The sequence below is a fragment of the Ruditapes philippinarum genome, unplaced genomic scaffold (genome assembly GCF_026571515.1).
Source record: "Ruditapes philippinarum isolate M1 unplaced genomic scaffold, ASM2657151v2 ctg1077_1_1_1_1, whole genome shotgun sequence".
Classification (NCBI taxonomy): domain Eukaryota; kingdom Metazoa; phylum Mollusca; class Bivalvia; order Venerida; family Veneridae; genus Ruditapes; species Ruditapes philippinarum.
This window is the reverse complement of record NW_026859840.1, coordinates 147,053-162,262: the sequence shown is the minus strand read 5'-3', so window position 1 is coordinate 162,262 and position 15,210 is coordinate 147,053. Positions and strand designations below refer to the sequence as shown.

The 15,210-nt window shown below is 30.7% G+C and overlaps 1 protein-coding gene across 1 annotated transcript in view; it reads left to right on the top strand.

The window, feature by feature from the left end:
• Positions 1-2,516: 2,516 nt before the first annotated feature.
• Positions 2,517-15,210, top strand: part of LOC132758078 (protein eva-1-like) — a 58,524-nt gene continuing 45,830 nt past the window's right edge. Inside the window, exon 1 of the mRNA XM_060749590.1 lies at positions 2,517-2,859. Coding sequence (XP_060605573.1) covers positions 2,769-2,859 — 91 coding nt within the window. The 5' untranslated portion in view covers positions 2,517-2,768. The remainder of the gene's footprint in view (positions 2,860-15,210) is intronic.

Genomic DNA, 15,210 nt, shown 5'->3' with positions numbered 1-15,210 from the left:
GCAGTGATAATAGAATTTCCAATGTGACATGTACGTGCCATTTCATACAAAGCGGCGTATGGTCACAAAGTAAAAGAATGAGTTTGCTCTAAAAGAGAAAACGATGGGTGGACCTAAATGAAATGGAATTTTGAAAGGGAATTAAAAGTTATAAAGCCTGCACATTAATAATTAGACGTCAAAAGAAAAATTAAAGTAATTAAACAGTATTTAAAAATAAATACTAGAGCCATCCAACAAGAAAACATGTCAAATAAAAGGAACTAAAAAATACAAGCACAATTGCTGAACAACGTGCTGAACGAAATTCCAGGATCAGAACTTTAATATATCTGACTGTATTTGGGGGATGACTTTATATGGCCTCTGCACGGCACAAACGCCTCTAATGTGATATAATGGTAAAAAAATGGATATCTTAAACAACGCCCAAAACGTACACTTCTCTCTGATAAATGATAAACGTATACTTCTCTCTGATAAATGATAAACGTATACTTCTCTCTGATAAATGATAAAAATATAATTTCTCACAGTGGTATCTCAAGCTCATATAAATTTAACTACTGTTTAAAAAAAAAGTCACAAAATGCCTTACGCAGCCTTTTTATGAGCTTCCGCAGAAAAAAAACTTGTACTTAACAAAAAGTCAACAAATAATCTTATCAATTATTTTAACATAAGTTTAGCATAATAAATTAGCATTATACAATTCTCCTTTCTTTTACATAAAACAATATGGCATAAACTTAAATTAGCAACAGAAACCCTTACTTTATCAAACATGTGACACCGCCATTTTACAAAGTAATTTGAAGAATTAAAAAAACTATGGATATATATTTAAGACATATTTATGAAAGATAAAAAATCATATACTTGTTTATCAGTAACGTCATGTGATAGAGTGGAAATACAGCAATTTGTATATCACCAGACAATTGTGTATCAAGAAGGTCTACAAATTACTATATTCGGGTACATTAAGAAATCAATTTAAACATAATTATCAACATAAAAATAGTGAAAGATAAGTATGACATTTCCATAAAACACATTCAGAATCAACTATAAATAAATAAATAAATAAATAAATTAGTTTAAGCCTTCTTTAAATAGCTGAAGACAAAGTGATCCCGCGGAAGCATTAAGAACAGCAAAATAACATGAAAATTGCAGACTCGTAACATGAATATTGAATGTTTGTTTGTTTGTTTGTTTGATTGATTGATTGATTGATTGATTGATTGGGTTTTACGTCACATCGACACAGTATAGGTCATATCGCGACGTTCCAGCTTAACTGGTGGAGGAATACCTCAGGCACGAACGGGCACCTGAGAAGAACCACCAAAGTTCCGTAAGCTAGCTGGATAGCTTCCTCACATGAAAGAATCCAAGTCCCTGTCGGGATTCGAACCCACCGCGGTGACGCCCCAATATTGTATGTAAACACGGTACATGAATATTCAAAGTTACATGAATATTGAATATGTCCTGAGATTTTATATTTCTTGTATGATATTATGCTATATACATGCAACTTTACTACGAAAGGCCGGTAGGGCTATTTCAACTTCACGAATTCTCGATTTCATCTTCATGAATTCACAATTCCAACTTCCTGAATTCCCGTTTTCAACATGCGGAATTCACGAATTCCCGATTTCAACTTCATGAATTCCCGATTTAAACTTCAAGAATTCCCGATTTCAACTTCACAAATTCACGATTTCAATTTCGTGAATTCACAGTTTGAACTTCTCGAATTAACGATTTCAACTTCACGAATTAACGTGAAATCGTGAATTCATGAAGTTGAAATCGTGAAGTTCAAATCGTGAATTCGTGAAGTTCAAATCGTGAATTCATATACAATATCACATCATTATTATCATAGAAATAAACAACAACAAAAAGAAGAAAGAAGAAAGAAATGAAGAACAACAACAACAAATAGACAGCACATAATGAAAATCTAATTATGAATGACTATTGAGAAACAACAGCATTTGGACAAAGGGGCGTAATCTTATTATTTTTAAGTAAAGTAGTTGTTTCCCTTTAATAAGTTTAATAGTAATTTACATGTTGTGTGCGATTAATAACTGACTTTGGCATGTTTATTAAATGACTTTTTGCATAATTCAATGGTCTCTTTTTGGTAATTTAAGTGCCGTTTGCGATGTGTAAATTACTTTTTTCACTTCATAATAGATCTAGTTTACGTAGAAACTTAGAAAATACATTGTCAAAAATTTAAAAAAAATAGCACCGCATCAATTTTGAGGGGTGCTCTTCAACGAACTTTAAGAAAAATCAAAACTAACCCTAGCTCGGTCATTATGACTTTTCAAAATCCAAGCAATACTAGCGACTTTTATATTTCATAATGTAAATAGAAGCAGAGACGTTAAATTCTGATAGAAGATAACAATTTTTGAATGTACCTGTAGTCAATGAATTCCCGCGCTAATACTAGCCACGCCCACTGATAGTGTGTGTAAACACCACGTGATGTCAATCAAAAACAAAACTGTGTTGCGTTACGCGACATTTCGGACATGTCAACCTGTGAATCGGACTCGTGCCTAAATGCTTACCTGTTCTCCTTTGATCTTTGCCGACATGATGGAGTAGCAGTTTTATAATTGGATACACAATGTTTTATTTTATAAAATTGTGCCCTGATTTTTTGGATTTATCTTGTTTCTTTAAAATTTGGTCATTTCAACAAGTGTTTATTGTGACTTAAATGTGTAATAAACATGCCCTGGCGATCTTGGGGTTCGCCTAGCGCTGTCATCACGTGCCTATTGCAGATTTTTATTTTATATCACCCAGCTACAACAAGTTCAGGTAAATATTACATATAGATTTTTCATAGCTGAATTTTTCATAGTTTAGTTGTCCGTGTAACATATTCTGCTGATGCCTTGTGTATTGGATATATAGGCGGCGAGATCATAGAGACTAAAGTATGTCACGTGTGTCAGAGGTGTCAACCTTGTAAATAGTTTAGGTTGACAATTGACCTGTCCAATTTTATGAGTGTAGCTTTGTCATTTTTGTGAAAGTTAAAGATTTTTTGTTCAAAGATAATTGTGCTTTTTTTTCGCTAAGTTATTTTTTTTTCAACCTAGAAATTTGAAATCCTACCTCGTTTTGGAAGAATTTTGTAGGAATGATATACTTGTCATAATTTGCTCTAATATTTTCTTTGATTAAATCGCCAAATCTGCTGATGTTAAAACATGTTTACATGCTTATTGTAATGTTAGCTTGCTAAAATAATAAAATTTTCAATAAAGCAGAAATATTTTCATAAGTTGCAACATTTCATAGAAAATATCAATTTGATAAGATCTTATATTACATTTGCTGGAGATTATCTTTATTTAAAACTTTAACAAACTTTCAACATATATGAACGTTTCATCTAGCTTTTACGAGTATGGTTATTTAAATATATCTACTAATTCATTTTATTTATGTATTCAGTCAACTCCTTGTCTATTCTTTTTTATGATGAATGATGCTAATTACTGATGTTCTCCATATATATCGCTTATTTGTTTAAAATATTCAACAAAACTCAAAGAAATGTCAAAATAAAAAAAAAATTGTTATGTGTGTAAATCCACTAAAAAAATCTTGTAAATATGTTACAGAACTCAGTCTTGGTAAGTAATGTCGTGATATTTAGTCTACCCTCACACCTCATTCCTTGTAAACTTATATGGTATAATTATGTGTTTTTGTCCAAAATCATCCCCCTTTAATGATAGCAATTTTTGTGTTAGTGGGATAGGCAAATCAATTTAGTAGAATCCCTGATATCAGCTTACACCTTTAATTGCCTTCACAAATGGGACAGAGGGACATTAAATCTCAGGTGAGCCCTCAAATCCTCTAGCTCTTCTTTCAAACCCAGTCATTAATAGATGATTCAAAAGATTGTAAAAGTAACATCCTATAGATCGACATTGCTTAGGATGAAATTTGGAGGACAGTACCTGTGTAAACAAACATACAAATTTATTTTTTTGTGATCTGTCTTTTCCATCAGCTGTTGATATTAAGGTTGTATTCATTGTAAAGGGTAGACATAATTACTGCTACATTTTTTCTTTAATGTTGACATTTAATTATTTAGGAATAAAGAGAATTAGGAAAATATCAGAACAGAACATATATTTTATTTTGAATTTAGCATATACAGCTCATCTTCATATACAACAAATATACACATGCATGAATATGAAAACGCATATCAATAAATGAAATACACAAGTGAGAGTGTAATATTTTAAGTAAATATCTAAGACATTGGAGAAAATGTTAAAAGTAAAGACAAATTAACCTTGTTTAGAGCTATAATGTTTATATATATGAAATGTGCAATTTAATTATAGGGGTATAATATATCTTGTCGAATTGTTGCTAAATTTATAATTAAAATACAAGAACAAAAGTATACATGCATGTATAGTCAGCTGCTAACCTGAAAATCAGTTGGTTGCATATTTCTTCTACTTTGATTCAAAAATTCTTAAAATTTTGAATGAACTTTAATTATTCCAAATTCAAAGCCGGGCAAATCCATTTATACACAAAGTGTGCAGGTTTAATTGGGTTATGCAGTGTTGCATCTAGGACGCGCGATTGCGCGATTTGCGCATATTTTATGCAGATCGCGCATTTTAATGAAGTCAACGCGCGCCAAGTCGCGCATCTGACAATTTTTTAACTTTATTCATTTCATCTTCATCGTGCCTTGAAAGCTTCAGCCATGTTTGTTTTCACTTGTGGTAATGACTAAAATACGTACTAAAAAGCGTGTAGCAGCCGACTGGGTCATTTCGCGAGTGTTTTGTAGTATTCGTCAATATTTTATTTTTTCTACTTCCGTTTTTGAGCGGACGATAGCTGTCAAAAATGCCTGAACGTAAAATAAATGAATTCTTTTCGATAAGTCATAGTGTATTGTAAATGTGTGTCCCCCAATTTTTTTTCAAGTCCCCCACATTTTTCAGTTGAGTGGGGGACAATCCCCCATAATTTTGAAATTCTAGATGCAACACTGGTTATGATTGAATTATAAATAAACTTGACTTTCTCATGAATTTACAGTTGAAATGACACTGATTTTTTCCATATATTCATTTTCAAGGGTAAAAAATATTGATTAATTCAATACTTGTAAGTGAGCATCCTGATTGTTATAAGTTAAATTTGTTGTGAAATATAAGAAAGATATTTTCTCAATTATTTCTATAAATGTTGAAGGTTATAGCAGTGAAGTGTGTTAACTGTTTGAAGTTGGTCACTCAAGCAATATATGGTAAAAATATACCTTAAAATAAATATATACATCACTTTGATCTTTACTATGTCCTGAATAATTATTACAGGTATTCATGATTTAATAATTCAATAACTTTTATCACTTAATATAATCTTAGTAATAAATAACTGGAAAAATGTTTCCTGTTCATTCTTATTTTGCAAATAATAGATGTATTAATATAGTAAAATAATTCAATCTTTTTTTACAAAAAAAAAAAGGACTAAAAAAAATAGCGGCAAGAATTCATATTGTTGATAAAAATCTGCATTGATGACAGGTTTAATTTGTTTGAAGTATGTGAATTTGAATTAATGATTATATCATAAAAAGTTGAGCAGTTTAATGCATTCCTGTTACACATCCTTTATATAGAATTTACATTAAGATGTTTTTATTTGATAAATTATTGAGCAGCTTTTTACGTGTGTGAACTCTTGATTTTGAAATAAACAAAATTCATGAAATAGTTGACGTTATCAAATTAGCTTAACAACTAATGAATGTTTATTGGTAAAATTACACTCAGCTAGATCAAAACGTAACAGATATTTGCCTTACAGAAATATCTCAAATATTCACTGACTGGGTATCCTTGAATAAATATTTCTTTTTTAACATCCGTGTTTTAAAAAAGGCTGATAAAGAGACCTCACTTTTTATTGATAATAAATCTTTACCGCATTATTATGATTATTCTGTGGGCTAGAATACTGGGGTGAAGGTCACTATATTATATTGAGGACCGTAGAGTAGGAGTGGGGGGGGGGACATAAGTATAAAACATGCTGAATCACTACTAATATCATGTTATACAATACAGTATATAAATTGATTATTATAAGATGAAAGTAGAGGACAGAATAATTACTCCATTACGCCCTCGTAAGCTTGTAATCTTTCATCTCCAAAAATAGACGAAGTAAAAAACAAGACTTCTGAGAAATGTTTCAGTCTTACATATAAAACCGTCTACTTAATATGTGACAGTTACCTTTAGAAATGTTTCAGTGTGATATATAAAATACAATAGAGGAGCCCACAGTGACACCCCGTGAAGCAAGACTACACCTTTACTTTGAGTTTGATTTAGGTCAAGCACTTATACCATTTGAATTAGTGAGTGAAAAATCATGTAGAAATAAAAAGTTGTATATTTTGAGTCATAGATGTGTGACACACTTGTTACTTTTTGAAGCAAGACATCACACAGTGTGGTTGTCAATAAATTGGTTAGCTTGTATTTATAATAAATTACTGGAGTGATTCTTCTCTTAGTGTGGTATAAAGTTTGATACTTTAGTTTATCATCACGCATGAAATTGATTATATATGGTGTAAATAAATGGTCATATTTGTTTAACTTTATGTTAGATATATATTATATAGTATGTGTGTGTTTTATTCTGAAATAATTTACGTTAAAATCATTATATTTAAAGATGCTGAACACTGTTAAATTGTTTGATTGCAGGCCTACTGTTAGATTGAGGCAAGAGTGGTCAATGAAAGCTACCATGTACAAGGGCATAAAATGTACAACATACAGTTTCTTATCTCAACTTGACTGGCATTGTGACTTAATACCTTTGCTCCATGAATTATTATATTACACTAGGCCATCCAGTTATCCTTGTTTAGACTAATTTTATATTTTTGATAATAAATTATTATTAAACCCCTTTAAATAACAATGTAATGTGGTGGGATGGCCGAGTGGTTAACACGTCAGACTAGTAATCTAATGATCCCTAGTTGCATTGGTTCAAACCCTGTCAGGAGCAAGTCATTGTTTCCTTGAGCAAGAAACTTTACAATCTTTGCTCATGCAGTACTCAGGTTGGTTTGAAAGTGTGTAACACATTAGCCAACTAAAATAAATTCTGTATAAACCAAATAACACGCCCGTTTAACTCACAACGAGTGAAAAATGTCCATCGGTAAAAATGTTGTGAGCAACTTCCGTTCCTCGTTGTGAGCACCCATCTTTGACGTGTGACACGATAAACAAGGTGAGTTTTTCATAATTTTTGACTATTACAGACATTTATGTAAAAATATCGAAATGCAGTTAGCTAGCGATGTGTTTTCCGAGTAAACACATGTAAAGATATTGCCTGTTGGTGGACAATTTGATGGAAATACCGTGCGACGCAGTCACTCGGGGTAGCAGGAAAACTGGAGACAACTTCTCTTTGGACCTAATTTAACATTGAAAACGTCGATTCTGGTGACGATTTGTGCATTCTAACCTAAAACAGATGCCCACAAGTCTTCAGCGTAAATTATTATCTGAAAGTCTTCATAGAAACAAAGATATATCCTTTTTTGCTTTAATCCTCGTTGTGAGCACCATAACCTCGTTGTGAGCAAGACAAGCGCAGTGCGTGTATGGTTTTAATATGTAATTCAGATGGTGAAAATATAATTTTCAATCTACCAAAAGCAATCAAAACGTTTTTGTACAATAGTTTTTCTTTGCAATAGTTCTTTTTCTTTTTTTGAAAAGTATTCTTCATATTCACAAGTCATCAGATTAACAGAAGAACTAATCAGGAAATAGCTATTTTATTTCGTATACTCTAGTGTGGCACGAGTGAACATCATGATGAGTTTATGAATATTTCAACAATTTCACAATCTGTGTGATACACACATACATGTGTTTATCCTGAGCTGAAGACTGACCAAATTATGTAAAACAAGAACTATCACAGTAAGTTGACAATGCCCCTGAAGTGGTGCTTTGTCCTTTGATTTATTGACCAGATAGATTATTTGTTTTTGGACAATTACATCTTCAATGTGAAGGTCATTCAAGGTCAAGGTGAAATAAATATAGGTCAGTTGGAAGGTCTTGTCCAAAGGGGCATTGTGTCCAAATATGAATTAATTCCACTTACTTATAAAGTAGTTATGACCAATGTTAAAGTTTTTGGATGTTCTAGGTCATTCAGGGTACAAAGTAAAAAAAAAATACAGATCAGTTTGAAGGTCTTGCCTGTTTGTTGTTTCAAAATATGAGTAGAATCCGTATGCTAATAAGGAAGTTATGACAAATTTTTAAGTTTTTGGAAAATTTGACCTTTAAGGTGAAGGTCATTCGGGGGTCAAAGTCAAAAGAATATAGGATAGCTGAAAGGCCTTGTCCAAAGATGTGTTGTGCCTAAACATTATGCTAGGACATTATGGTCAATCTTAAATGTTTTTGGACAATTTGACCTTCAAGGTAAAGGCCATTCAGGGGCCAAGGTAAAACAAAATACAGGTCCGTAGGAAGGTCTTGTGCTAAGGGATGTTGTGTTCAAATATGAATCAAATCCGTTTACTAATAAGGAAGTTATGGCCAATGTTTAGTTTTCGGACAGATTCACGGACTGACAGACGGTCAGTTCAAAACTAATATGCCTCCCTTTGGGGTATGTACAACATCTTGCAAAGAAATGCTGCTGTGCAAAAACGTTTTAATTGCTGTGGTAGATTGAAAATTATATTTTCACCATCTGAATTACATATTAAAACCATACAAGCACTGCGCTTGTCTTGCTCACAACGAGGTTATGGTGCTCACAACGAGGATTAAACCAAAAAAGGGTATATCTTCGTTTCTATGAAGACTTTCAGATAATAATTTACGCTGAGGATTTGTGGGCATCTGTTTTAGGTTAGAATGCCAAAAAACGTCCCCAGAACGACGTTTTCAATTTAAATTGTCCAAAAAAATTGCCCCAGTTTTTCCGCACCCGATGACTGCGTCGCCCCGGATTTCATCAAATTTCCCCCAAACGGGAAAATTTTTTACATTGCATCCCGGGAAAAAACCATCGCTAGCTAACTGCATTCGATTTTTTTACATAAAGTCTTAAATCGTCAAAAAAAAAAACTCACCTTTTTATGTTCACACGCAAAGAGGGGTGCCACAACAAGGAACAAATTCTCAAACTTTTTTTTACGATGGACTTTTTTCACTCGTTTAGTTAAAGGGGCGTGAATAACAATAAAACAATCAAACGAATCAACCCCCCCCCCCCAAAAAAAAAAAAAAAAAACAATTACCAAATTAGTTTTTAGAAAAATTAAATTTAATGATTTTTAAAAACACTTCGGGATTGTAAACCTTGATATAAAGGCCTTGATAAAAAGATATAATTGTAAGAAATGATGTATTTTCTAACTGATATCAGAAATAGCATAAATATTCAACTTGTGACAGCTGAGTTAGTATAAAAATAATTTACGAAGGCTCTTAAATGGTGTGAAAATAGATTTAAGATGCATTTTATCACTTTAACTGTGTGACATAATTGATAATCTACCTTGCACTCTCCCATGAACCTTTACTATAAAACTTGTTACTTCAACATTGTAAAATCACAGCATTTATAACTTCATTTACATATCTTTACTGACATTAAGTTTGAGTGTTACCTTACAGGGCAAAAATTTAGTGGGAAAAATTTGTTTTTAATTATAAACAGTCGAAAACAAGCCATTGTTTGTGACAGCAGTAAAGTTTTTCACTGCTTAGTAACTTTAAGGTGTGTTCGCTTTAAGTTTAATTGCTTTTTTTAAATAACATTTAAAATCTTTTAAACTTGAAATTTGCCTTAGGGAAAAAATTTTTTTTTTTTCAGTCAATTTTTAGGGTCAGGAAACATTTGTAAAAAGAAGTTTGATTTTTAAAAATTTTTTATTTTTTTAAAAATTGAAAAGTTCTTTTAAAAACGAAAAAATGAGTTAAACTGTAACTATTTTTGCATCTTTAGGGGATGTTTTTTAAAAAAAATGAAATTTTTTTGGACTTTTTTAAAAATTAAACATACAAAAAATTCCCCCTAACGGTTGTTTTTCGTTTGCCTTTTAAACGTTGAAAATTTTTTTTTGTAGTTTGCCTCATGGGGGCAAATTCTGTCCTGGTTTTCTGTTTTTTTAATTTTAACAAAATATTATTTTTTCTATTAAATTACATTTAATTTAAAAATTTTTATTAAACGTTGAAAAAAAATAACAAGTCACAGAAACAATCAGATAGTGCCTACATGTCCCAGTATGATAGAAGCATATAACAACATAATGTATACATGTTATATATAGTAAATAAAAACAATTTACAGCATTTATGATAGTGCTGGAATATGTAATTAACCAATAAAATGTGAGCACAAAGGTCATGCATTCATTAATGTGGAAATTAACTTGTAAAAACTTACATTATAGTTGGTTGCCTTGTGATACAAATTACCATTATGGTAATATAGATGAAAACAGCTTGCCAAATAGCTATTTAACATCCATAAAGTGACCTTGGATAGAGAAAGTATAAACAACTTAAGTAGATTTACTTTATTGACATTCTTTATTTTTTCTTGGGTTTCTATTAAAGAACAATTGCGTTTTTGAAATTTTGGTTTTCATAACTTTTTAAAAACTTTATACAAAAGGAGCAAAAAAAAAAAAAAACAAAAAAAAGAAAAGACAAATGATGTGAGGTTAGATTTTAGAATGACACACAAATGTGACATTACCAGATTAATGTCACTTATAGACCAGGTGGGCATAACATCTAATCAGTACTTCAGCAAAAAACGGTTTGCAAAAACAAAAAATTTTCGAGTCATTTTATGAAGGGCCCCCCATTTAAAAAAATTTAAATGATTTTTTCCCAAAACATCCACAGTTTTGAAATTTCACATTTCAAAAAGGGAAAAAAAAGCATTTTCAGTAAATAAAGGAAAATTTTAATTAAAAGGGTGAAAAAAGCAATTCACAAAGTAAGTATTTAAAGTAAAATGCTTTTTATAGGTTAAAAAAAAGCAATGTTATAGTGAAGTATTAATGTTAAAAGTAATGTAAAATAAAAAAAACAATATCACAATGTAAGATTAATGTTTAAATACACATTACAAAGGGTTAAAAAAAGCAAAGTCACAGTGTTACAGTAGTTTAAAAGGAGTAATTTTTTATTTTTTAAGGGATAAAAATAAGCAATTTTAAAAACAGTTTTTTTTATAGTGTATAAAATTTAAAAAAGAAATTTGTCAAATATTTCAACAATCATATGATAAAATTAACCAGTGATATATTGTCAATTTACATTTTTTCTTGCAAAATTTAAAGTTTTAAAGAGAAAGGTTAACTAGGGGTTTTTAGCATTTTTGCAAAAAAAATTATACTTTTTTTGTTGAAGGATTTGGGGCCTTAACTTGGAAGATGAATGCTTTCTCTCCCTTTAAATCAACACAAGATTAATTAAAACACTAATGTAATATAAATGTTCATTGGAGTTAATGTAATTACATATTTTGTTGTAAGAAACACAATTTCATACCAGGCTGACTTATATATAATGTTTCTTCAGTACTTTGATATTCTGGTACCATATTATTATCTGTGGTTAGCCTGTACGGGGCTTTGTGGTACACCAAGATGTTACGCCATTATTATCATATTATACAAGTTGTCAATAAACTTCTTATCATAAACACATAATAAACTGACTTTGAGGTTGTCAATATATTCAATGTTAAAAATGTGGTCAGTGAAATTGATAGTGAAACTTCAAGATTAATTTGAACGCTGGTCATTAAATGTTAGGAATTGATAAAAGTGGGTTTATATTCAATAACAGAACAGAGATGAAAGAGCAGAATCTAAAACAAGTTAACTATCTGGTATATTATAAAAGGTTTTTGTTGATCGTCCAATCAAATTTGTTCTATTATATTGTTATAGGCATTCCTTGAAAATGTCAGGACAGTAGTTTTGTAATTTGACGACCATTTAGTTTCATTGAAATATTTTAATTTCCGAGCTAAACTTTAATGTAATAATCCTTGTTTAATACCTACTTGAAATTGTAAAGTTAAAGTTAATCACAGGGAAGATTGTTGTCTATAGAGAGGATCAATCTGACTGGCACAAATATCTCCTACTTTCTCTCTCTTTATTTCTTCATTTCTATAGTGAAATATACTGCACTTGACCACTATCTGACTATATATATATAATTATATAAAACATCTTATTCAAACATTGTATCAGAAAGGTTTAATATTATAAGTAGTGGAGGTGGAAATATATTTATTCTTGTTTGTCCATCTGTTCAGCTGTTATGCAGCCCTTCAATAGACTGACAAAAGTTGCACCAGGGCATAGGAAAAACCTTCATTTCCAGAGATCTGGTTAATATTTATTAAAAATATTTTTGGTTTGGGGGGTGATATGATGAAAAAAACTTTAACAGTTACAGCTGTGGAAATATGCTTAACAGGTTAACTTATATATTGTGAAGAGAAGTGCACAGTAAAAGGGGGTTGGGAATAAGCTCGGAAAAAACCCACATTTGCCATGCCATAAGTTCCAGATGCTTATATAAATTAGGAGCTAGGATATATATTTTGGTACTAGATAGGAGGCAATAACAGTGAAAATAATATTAACTTCAATGACTCAGTGTTTAAATTTGTCTTTAAACTTGAACCTCAGTTTCCAGCATGATATATATATTTATATTGTCTCAAAACAAACAGATAGATATTCTCTATATTTCTTATTTAACTTTATATATAATCTCTAAACCACTATTTCAGTTTGAATATTTAACAACTGTCAATATTGAATTTGTTGTATTTGATATAAGGAATGTAAACAATCAGCGTACCTGTGGTTTTGTTGCACAATATTTGACAGTTTGAATTGCTTAACTTTGTCAAGTGTTTGTTTATAACTTGAGAACATTCAGATAGTGCATATTTTATGGTTTTTCTAAATTCAAGTGAGTGAAAGACATTTGCACTTATGAAATTTAAAGGAAGTAAAAAAGTTAATTTTCTGTTGTTGTAAATTATACCAAGTAGAAAAAAACAAGTTTAAGACAATAAACACCATTATTTTAATTCTACAGTTGTTGAAGCACCATTGACATAGGCTTTAATTTAATACTTTTCTCTAGCTTGTATTTGTTTTGTTTAATTTTCAAATTACTCTTTTTTGTTTGTTTGTTTGGATTTTACGTCACAACGACACAGTATAGGTCATATGGTGACATTCCAGCTTTACTGGTGGAGGAAGACCTCGGGTGCCCTTCCATGCATTATTTCAGGCACGAACGGGCACCTGAGTAGAGCCATACGACGTTCCGTAAGCTAGCTGGATAGCTTCCTCACATGAAAGAATCCAAAGTCTATGTCGGGATTTGAACCCACAGCGGTGAGGCCAAGTAGTTTGAAGTCAACGACCTTAACCACTCGACCATGGACGCCCCCAAATTGTTCTTTTGAATTTGTACAGAAAACATAAAAATATGTGTAAAAACAATGATTTTTATGTAAATGTCAATTTTTAATTAGCATGATTAATACTATAAACCAATGAAAATAAAGATATTATAAATGTAAACTACATAATCATACAAATGAAATGTTGTTAAATTACTCACCTAAAAGCTTTTTGTATGTGTTATTTTTTGTCATTTGACATTAGTTAGACAATGTAAAAATTGAAGACAAAAAATGTGCCCTCACAATGTTTTATCAGTTATATAAAATAATGATTATTTCTTTTAACAGTCATAAAATGTGTGTCCTTTTAAGTGCTATTTACTAATGTTATGTTAATTGAAGGTATAAAAAATAATTATTGAAGTTGAACTTGTGAAATTTGACAGCGGGAGATTTTGAATGAATGATTGTTCATGGAATATTTTTGTGGAGGTTTCTAGACTTGTGCCTTTATAATTGAAAGTTACAGGTATATCACTGTTCCCAATTAGATCACCCCTTTTCCAGATTTTTATAGAACAAATAGACCTTTTCTTAACAAAAAATGATTTGACCTGTATATGGTTTTAAGTTGAGCAATGTGTTTGACCTACATGTATAATGATGCATGATTTGAAATAGGAAGAACATAATGTTAGATTCAGTATATATATGAAAGAGAAACTTGTAACATTATTTTAAGGATGTCTTCAGTTGTTATCAAAGTTAAAAGATTTAAATCTTGTTATTGTTACTGATTGTAAACTAGTACTATGGACTGTATATTCTGTGGTCATCATAGCAGGGAAGTAGTGGTCAAGTATTTAATCATCTGGTGCAAGTAAGAAAAACAACAATAGGTCTACAGGAGATATTAGATCAATTATCATGATCCTTTCTTTAGACAACTAATATCTTTAAATGTCCTGTCTATACAATATATAGGTACTTGACTGACTGTGGAACTTCAAGTAGGTATTCAATAAGGATTATTGGCAATTATAGCAGTTTTAGATAACTTCTTTATTCAAATTTATGATAAAAATAATCTAAAAGATAGTTTAAGTGAAAGATAGTGTAAGCAAAATGTTTTATGCATAATTTTTGTGATTTATAATACTCAGTAAATTAATATTTACTGTACTAATTCATATATTATTATCATTTCCTCCATTCAAACAAGTGACCTTTGCTTGAAAGTCTTGTTATCAACACCAGGTCTTACTTAATGTGTATTATAGTATTAACTTTTGCTGTTTTTGTTGTCGCTTTGGAACCTGTATGGACATATCACAGATACCTTAATTAATAACAATGTTGAAACTAAATAAATAGAAATAATTTGGTAATCAGGTGTAACTGTTTCTCAATTCAAATTGCTACTCATTACTATAATAATCCTATAGTCACCCACCCCTCCTTAATATTATTAATAAGAACATTCTTGCAAATTGCTGCTATTATGCCACTTTAATACGAGTATAAAGCAACATTATCAGCAATATTTCTAATTTACCATACCAATGCCACTGTTTTCATTTAATTTCTCAATTAAAAAAAAAAACCAACCAACTGTAATAAATGTGGGATAAAGTATGTAACAAT